The sequence below is a fragment of the Plasmodium coatneyi genome, chromosome 13 (genome assembly GCF_001680005.1).
Source record: "Plasmodium coatneyi strain Hackeri chromosome 13, complete sequence".
Taxonomy (NCBI): domain Eukaryota; phylum Apicomplexa; class Aconoidasida; order Haemosporida; family Plasmodiidae; genus Plasmodium; species Plasmodium coatneyi.
In genome coordinates, this window is record NC_033568.1 from 479,877 (window position 1) to 489,202 (window position 9,326).

The 9,326-nt window shown below is 37.5% G+C and overlaps 1 protein-coding gene across 1 annotated transcript; it reads left to right on the forward strand.

The window, feature by feature from the left end:
• Nucleotides 1–2,115: 2,115 nt before the first annotated feature.
• On the forward strand, nt 2,116–9,005 carry PCOAH_00048570 (SICA antigen; the record flags this gene model as incomplete). Its single annotated transcript, XM_020061640.1, has 8 exons — nt 2,116–2,193; nt 2,326–3,083; nt 3,403–3,496; nt 3,587–4,156; nt 4,301–4,918; nt 5,473–7,369; nt 7,488–8,023; nt 8,526–9,005. The coding sequence occupies 8 exons, from the start codon at nt 2,116–2,118 to the stop codon at nt 9,003–9,005; spliced, it is 5,031 nt and encodes a 1,676-aa protein (XP_019917136.1).
• Between the last annotated feature and the right edge of the window lie 321 nt (nt 9,006–9,326).

Below are 9,326 nucleotides of genomic sequence, written 5' to 3' on the forward strand. Positions count from 1 at the left end.
GCCCCATAAGTAAATGTATAGTATGCGCTGTTCTGCCCCCAATGCGGGGCAGCGCCTACTCCGGTCAAAAAGTATGTTCTCCCATGGTAAATGGAATATTAGAGGCAGTTACTTCTAATGGTTTATGGTAATAGTAAATTTCCTTCCCACCAAGGGAAGGAAGGGACTTCTTAAAGGAGAAGGAAGGGAAGGAAAGGAACAACAATTCCCTCTCTTGAGCAAGAATGCACAACATTACTTCTACTTCAGGAGGAAAGGGAAAGGAACATTCCCTTCCCAAGGGAACAACTTTCCTAAGGGGGAAGGTGAACACTTTAGTGAAAGTAGACACATTAGGGGAAGAGAACAACGTTGCCTTCCCCCCAAGGGAAGGAAAGGGAACAACATTCCCTCCTTGAGGAAGGAAAAGAACATTATATTCCCTGAAGGAAGGAAAGGAAGGTTCTAAGGAGGAAGGAAGGAGATCTAGGGAAGGAGAGTCCAAGGAAGAGTTATAAGGCAAGTTAAAAGACGCATTTAGAAGGATTTAAGGGGGTTGAAGGAGGGGGAAGGAAGAAAAGGTACTTCCTTAAGCGAAGGAACAACATTCCTCTTTCTACTTCAGGAGGAAGGAAGGGAACAACATTACCTTCCTAAAAGGGAAAGAAAGGAAAATGAACAACCTTCCTAGAGGAAGAATGAAACAATTTTCCAGGGGAAAGGACAACTTTCCTAAAGGAAAGGGAACAATACCTTTCCCCCAAGGGGACAGAGGTCCCTTTAGGGAAGTATATGTACGGGTAATATTTTTTCCTCCTTTCACATAAGAATTAATTTCCCCTAAGGGGGAAGTAATAATGTATGTAGGGAGGGAGAGTGTTTATTATATCGGGGGGTATATGTTTTCTACAATGTACATACTTCTGCAGATATAAAATACCGATGTCGTACAAATTTTATACACTTCCCCCCTTTCCCGTTTTCCTTCTTCCTGACATTTGGAAGTAGTACAGAACAAATGTGAACCATTCTGTCGTATAGTGCTTATGCGTGCAAAATTGTGCTCATAATTCTTCATTTCAGCAATTCTATTATAAGTGAATTCAAATATTCGCAATTTTCCCTTAGGTATTTTTTTTTAGGAATAATTCTCCTTCTTGTAGCACATTTATTAATAATTCATACGTGCCATAATTATTTATTTTGAGAGCATTCCTTCTTAAATTATGCACATAGAAGGAAAAAAAATTGAATGGGAAAAGAAGAGGAAGAAAGGAGAATTAGCGCTAAACATAATTTATATCGAAAGAATAAGTTGTATACAACATATATGAATAAACATTGGAAGATTGCAGAATGGAATGTTCTATTCTTTCTTTCCTCCCTTTTAAATTTTTATATTTGTTTGGGAAAAGAATAAATTTTAGATATGTGGGAGAGCACTTTTAATACTGTGCAACTTTAATTGAGCAAAAAAAAAAATCGTTTCCATATTGCAGGTGGAATTCTACTACAGCAAGTGCGCTTTACAGTTCCTTGCGCACTTCATTTTTTCACAATTTATTTATTTGCAATGTGTTACTGACAATTTTTTTCCTTCGAAAAACTGCATATGTAATAAATTCCATGGTGAATGAAATATTTCTTTTTTCTCTGACAATAATTTGTTTTTAGTGAATTTTCTTCCCTTTTTTTTGGTTAACATTATCCTTCTGGTGAACAACAACGTAAACTAATTTGAAACGAACGCACACAAAAGAACATTGCCTCCCACGGCGGAAAAAGAACATTGGTGTTCAGCTTAAGTGTAAAAGTTGTATAGAACAGAATAAAAAATAGGAATAATGTTCTGCATAACAGGAAGCAATAAATGCATAATGTTTTGTAAAGATGAACAAAGAAAAAATGAAAAAGAACAAAAAAAGAAATAAAAGGAAAAAAAAATAAAGTGAAAAGTGAAAAAAAATGAATGAAAAAGGTAAAAAATTCCGCACATATACTACCTCCTGGAAGTGAGCAAATCAGTCAATCAAAGAATGTTAATATGGAAGTAGGAAGAAAAATGCATTAAACATAGTACTTCATGGAATATTAGTTCTATATGGTAAGTAATAGATTAACTGTGCAGTAGAAAAAATGGGAACATTCAGGGATTTGAACGAACTGGTGAATGAATGGATTAAAGCAAAAGGGAAGGAGGAGACTGACGGAAAGGTAAAATACTGTACTAAGGAGTATATGTAAAATAGGGATTTAAGCATAAATATAAAAATAATTCTACTGTATAATGAGGGTGCATACATATCATGCAGAATATGTATATAAATGTATTCTTCCTATTTTCAGAAGAAGCTGGTGCAGGAAATAAAAACATGGATTCAGGCAATGCATGCTGAAGTTGATCAGAACGATCTGGATATTGCAAGGGTAGGGTGCGAGAACATTTACGAGAATGGAAATACGTTGAAAGAGGAAGAGAAAGAGTTGTGTGCATTCCTTGTGGCACATTTGTTGAAAATGCAGGAACAAATGAGAACTGTATCTGGGAATGATCCTGTGGATGTGAAAATAAAGGACTATATTCAATGTGTTATGAGGCAAGTATTGTTCAGCGCATACAGAAGTAGTTATTGTAGGTTCAAGGAAATTATGGAAAGCGTAGAAGAGGCAATGTATACCTTATGCGACGGAATTGCTCAGGGGGAAAAATGCAATAAATGCAGATATACGACAATTAAAATTGAGCATGTGAATAAGGTAAATATCCACGGTCTAATAATTGAGAAGTTAAATGTACAAAGGGGGATGTTACAAAAAATACATAGCATGCTCCCCAGGAGCTTGTGTAATGGAAATAGTGGGAGAAAGAATAGTGTATCACAATTAGGTCCATCGGGTAGTGGTCATGGTACAAGGACAACAGAGTCAGCAACAACCACAACAGTGAGTGGACAACAAACACATCCTCCGAACGAAGCAGGAGATGTTGCACGTAGTGCAACAAACAGTGCAACTAGCAGAGATCCTGCAGGTTGGGGAGACCTTTTATTTATTCTCAGTCCAGAACAGCCCGAAATGATAATAACTCGTGCTCCAGATAACAGGTATGATTACGATTACATTTACTTATATATACATACAGATATATGCTATATATATATGCTTCTTACAAAAGTAGTTGTACGGCAAAAAAAAGGAGAAAAAAAAAGGAGAAAAAAAAAGGAGAAAAAAAAAGGAAAAAAGAAAAGGAAAAAAAAAAAAGGAAAAAAAAAAAAAGTATTTTCTCTCTCATACTCTTCTCTTCATATAGGACAAGTGAAGATGATGTTCCTTTAATTATAACATTCAAGGGAGGGGTACCTCAACCACCACAAACTGGTACAGGTAGTGGCACCTGCACCACTGACTTACATCAGAGCTTAGATACAATCACAAAATGGTGGAAGAGCACCAGGGGGAATCAGGAAGTCGGAAGAATTTATATTTGTCACTGAGGTGTAGACACTCAGAATGGACTGTAGGAATGAATAAATATTCATTAGAAGGATGAATAATAGTTCTGTATAAGTGTAAAGTATACATACATGTACCCTGCTGTTATTTGTAGAATGTCCTGTGGGGCGAAATCAAGGATAGGGTCAGCGACTTCTCCAGAGAAATATCTAAAAGCACTGCAAACGTAGACAATGTGTGCAATAGCATTACGGGAGCAGATGAAAAAACAAAGAAGGTATGCCAATACATTACTGCAGGATTAAAATATACTTATGGAATTGAAAAGGAAACAGATAGAAGTAAGGATAAGAACCCTGAGTATAACTGGAAATTGAAGACTACTACGGCTTGTATGGTATTGAATGCGTACGGGGACATATTAAAGGAGCAGGGAAATTTATGTATAACAGAAGAAACCTTGAAAAAAGCGTTTACTACTGGACAGGGGATTAAGAACTCTGCATGCAAAGAATCTTCATGTGGAGATTGCCAGAGAGATACGTGCGCGGATCTTCCTATTAATGGAAAAAATCTACGGAAAAAAATTAAAGATGAACTCCAGAAAAATGACAAAATACAAGAAACTCTGCGTGATATAAATAACTTTTGCACACGAATACAATGTGTAATAAAGAAATGGTTCCCTAATAGAGGTCGTACGGAATCCGACAAGGGTGACGTCGTAAGGAACAATATATTTTTTTTAAAACAGAGGATGAAAGAATGGGAAGAACGTTACTTATGTACTAAGGGGTAGAATAATTATAAATCTTGTGTATGTATGGACTTCATACACATATGTTTTTCTCTCCCATTATTTATGTAGAATACATTGTGGAACCATGACGTCAAAAAATTATTGAATAATCTGTCTGGTGCTATGACCACTACAGATACACCTGATGAGAAATTATGCAATGGCATGGAAGAGAAAAGTAGAAAGGCATGTGAACTCATTCTTAAGGGTTTAAAGCATATATATAAAATTAAAAAGGGGGATGACCGCAGCAATCCAAAGAAGGTTCTGGACGACCAAATATTCCACCGAACTATGTCATGCCTCCTTCTAAATGCATACGCAAAGAAAATAGAAGAAAAGGCACAGGAGAGAGGCAATTGTGAAGTAAAGAGTGGCATACAATATGCCTTCCAAAAAAGTAAAGACATTAAGGATGGAACAACTGAGTGCAAGGATGATAATAATTGTCACGTATGCCAGAAGGAGAGCTACGAACAGTGCGAAATAAACCATGAAAAGATAAAAGACAGGGTGAATAAATTGCTCGATGGGAAGAAGGACGAAATACAAACAACACTAACTACTATATGTCCACCACCTGCTCCAATCCCCAAAGCCAAATCCCAAACAACAAGTACCAAGGATTGTAACGGTGACATTACATGTTTGAATGAAAAGGTCGGCCAAATGTTCCAAAAGCGATGGGTAAGTAACAGCACTTCTTCTCGTATTTCCTTCACTTCCTTCCTCTTCACACATGTTATATAACATATTTCATGGGAAATGGAACATGCATTCCACTGCAGGTACAAAGTAGTAGTAGTGGTTGTTAGTTTAGAAGGAAGGTTCCTAGGTTGTGGTAGGTAGAAGGAAGGTTGTTAGGTGGGTTGTTAGGTGGTTGGTGGAAGGAATGTTGTTAGGTGGTTGGTGCAAGGAAGGTGATGTTAAGTGGTTGGTGGAAGGAACGATCTAAGGAGGAGGGAAGGAGGGTTGTTAGGTGGTAGGGTGGAAGGGAAGGTTGTGTTGGGTGGAAAGAAGGTTGTTAGGAGTAGTAGGTGTATGGAAGGTTGTTAGGAATGGTAGGTGGAAGTAAGGTTCTGTTAGGGGGTAGAGTTGTAGGTGGGTTGTTAGGTGGCTGGTAGGATGGAAGGAAGGTTGTTAGTTGGTTGGTGGTAGGTAGGTTGTTAGGATGGTGGTGGAAAACGTAATTATATATATAAAAATAAATGTGTACACATGTCCTTCCTTCCTATTTTTAGAGTGCAACAAAGGAGCAAGTGTATAGTTTATTCGATGAATTTTCTAGTGAAGTTGACGAAAATGATAAGAAAAGTAGTTTTGGGACTGTGTGTGATGAAATTGCAGAACGTTCTACTACACAGGGGAAGAACTTTCCCAGATGCTTTTGTAAGATTCTTATAAAAAATTTAGTGAAAGTAACAAACAACAAGAGCACATACACCTACAACGGCAATACGTGGAATGTGAGTGATATTAATATTAAGGCACGATGTGATCTATTAAACTTATGGTTATTATTATATGGGCCAAAGTATAAGGTAACGGAGGACAATATTAAATATGCGTTTCGTGCAATATCTAATTTGAAACAACTGTATGGGCAAAATGAATATGAGGAATGTATACATAAAGGGAATTTTTCAGTGAACGAAGCGGATGATGGTGCTCGTTACAAGGACATTTATAGTTGGTTCATGAATGAGCGCATTAAAACCAAAATGTGGAAAATAAGTGACGGGTCTGCATGCAGTACAAGGAGCAGGGCGCAAAACCACAGTACTATACTTCCAAAGAAGGAACTGGAAGAAATAAATCCACAGTTGGAGACCAAAGCAGAGTCCATTGCTAAAGAAATAGAGAAGAAGCTTCCCATAGTTGAAGAAATTGACGGGGAAATAAATTCCACTAAATCAGCACTTCCCACCTCCCAGTCATCATCCACTGGGTCCAACTGTTCCAATATAAAAATTCAAGGTGTTGAGAATGACGAGGAAGGTATAGAGTTACTTTCCCTTCACTTTAATCTACATAGAATAAACATAAGTTACATAGTGTGTAACGTGCTCTATTGTATGAGCATTAAAAGGAACATATTGAATGTAGAGGTGTATTCGTGTCTATATTACCTTTGTATTATATTTGTAGAGGAGTGGGAGGAAGTCTTTACAGAATTCTTCAATTATGCTGTACAGGATGGTAAAGGATATAATTACGAAGAAGTAGAAGCAATGTCTGCTTGGTGCAAAAGTGAGGAAGATAAGGATATGTTCAATAAGCCGGAACATAAAGATTTCTGTAAAACGCTCATAAAAAATATATTACTTGTGAAAAACAGCGGACATGAGTGTGTGACCAAAGGTAAGACCAATGAACATGGTAAACCATGTGTGAAGAAATGTGATCTACTAAACATGTGGTTAATGATTATGGCTGATTATTGTGTGCCTATGGAAATTGTGAAACCGATTTTTAAGGCGGTAGAAGAAGTAAGGGGTGATTTCTTTGGAATAGAGGACAATGCTGAATGTATGTATGGAAAAATAAGTATTTTAGATAAGACAAATGCAAGTAGACTGCAGGAAGTTCTGGACTGGTTAAGGAGAAAGGCCAGAAAAGGGTGCTTCGGGAATACTGACAAATACGGTGTATGTAAGAGGTGGAGTGATAATTATGTTGCCAGGAGTAAGGGAAAATCAGGAAGTTCCGTGAGTAAGAAACACCTGAATGGGAAGTTAAAAGACTGGGTCGACAAATTAGAAGAAGCTAAGGGGAAAACGGAAACAGTATTAAAAGAAATAAGGGAAGCTGCTGCGAAACCACCTACCACCGGGGAACAACCTGCTTCTGGTGCCAAAGACACAGCCGGGTCCACAAAACCAGCAACTGAGAATACTACTCCGGACATTACTAAACGTACTAATAGTGGATCAGAAACACAAACTTCTGATCAACTATCTAAAACAGATAAGGATAAACAAGGTGAGTGCGAAGCAAGCTCTAAGAGCATTAGTGCTCAGCATGATTTTGGAGCTGTTAGCTTAAGTGCAGGGTGCATTTCCAGGAAAGAACTGGGTGAATCTGATCTTTCACAATTCCCGGAGGCTGTATTTATTGATCCGAGCGCGATCCCTCCTGGTATAGGCTGAAAGAGGGTACGTGTGCACAAGGACATACACCTTCAGTTCTGGGTGTACATACTACATTCTTGAATATATTGGGAGATAACATTCTTCTTCCTTCATATAATCTTCAGGTGTAGTAGTTCCTGAAGATGACTCTAAGGATACAGAAAAGAAAGGAGTTCAGGATATTGACGGAGCAGAAATACAAGGAACTGGTGATCAGAAACCTGATTCAGGTGACAAATCCCCTCTTCCGGCCGCAGACGGCGGTAACGTCGGTGTGAATCAGAGCGGTAGTAAGGATGTTATAGGTGGGGAAGTTGGTAACAGCTTATCGAGTCCTGATAATAGTGTTCCCGGCCAACCTGCCGTTGTTCCTGCTTCTTCACAGAGTCCCCTTGAAGAGCAACCTCCCCAAAAAGCTGATGCTGAAATTCATAATCCCAGTGCACCTGTGGTTCCAGGTGTTGCTCCGGGGGTTGGTACAGCAGGAAGTGTTACTATTCAGACTCCAACTGTATCAAGAACTCGAGCAAAAATTAAAACTGTTCCAAAAACACCAAAGGTTCTCCCACTTATTAACAGGATTGACCACCCCTTCCTTCCTTACCTTCCTACCATTCCTGTCCTAATTGGTACTTCTGTTATAAGTTATCTCCTTTGGAAGGTACGAACAAGAATGAAAAAGAGAAGAAAAAAAAAGAAGAAAAGGAAAAAAAAAGAAAGGAAAAATTATTTTTAGAGGGAAAGAAGAAAGAATAAAAAAAATTAAAAAAATAAGAAAAAAAAGAAAGAAAAGAAAGGATGAATGAATATGTGAATGAGTAAAGGAGTATAGGATTTCGCATTTTAGGGGTGTGTGTGTAGGATTTCGCATTTTAGGGGTGTATGTGTAGGATTTCACATTTTAGGGTGTGTATGTGTAGGATTTCGTATTTTAGGGTGCGTATGTGTAGGATTTCGTATTTTAGGTTGTATGTGTGTTGCATTTCGCATTTTAGGGGTGTTTGTATTGGATTTCGTATTATGGGATGTGTGTATGTGTAGGATTACGCATTTTAGGGTGTGTGTGTGTAGAATTTATGTCATAGGTTATGAATAGTACTTATTCTTCTTAGAAACAACACTCAGTCCTCTTAAAAACACATTCTTTTTTTTTTCTTTTTTAGTATTTTGCGGTATCTGGCAAAAGAAAACGTTACAAAAGAGCTCATCAAGTACGTGGTCCTTCGTCCTTAGGAGAACAACTCCTTGATCGCGTGGACGACCAGGATGATGGTCCACATGAATATACCTTAGTAAAGGAACGAAAACCTAGACGTCCGCCAAGAAGATCATCCGGAAAAAAAGCAGTTAGCCGCCGCATGATTATTGATATTCATTTAGAAGTCTTAGATGAATGTCAAAAAGGGGTCCTGCATTCGACGAAGGAAGATTATTTCACCATTCTTGTTGAAGAATTTATGGGAAGGAATTTTGTAAAAGGAGAAAATGTTCTTAAGGAAGGTGTTCCTAAGGAACAGATTCCAAGTACAGATTCCAGGTTTAGTGAAGAAGACTTTTTTCCTAGGGAAGAAGTTTCTAAGGAACAACTTCCTATGGTTGATGTTCCTAAGGAACAGGTTGCAAGTTCAGATTCCGGGTTTTAGGGAGGACGACCTTGTTTCTAAGGAGAATGTTCCTAAGGAAAGTGTTCCAATTTCAGATTCCGGCCTTTAGGGTGTAGTAAATACATTTTTTTTTTCTTTTTTCTTTTTTTTTTTTTTTTTTTTGTATTGTATTAAGGTGTTTAGCCTCATGTGTAAGCAATATAATCCGAACAAAAATCTTCTCCTCATTTTGATTTGTTTTGGTAGAATTTTCTGTATCGAAGATCTAATAAGTTAAATGTTTTTGTTATAAATTTTTTTCTTCATAATTTTTTTCACTATTTTTAAATACCCAAATATTTTTTGGAAAAGATCAGTTTT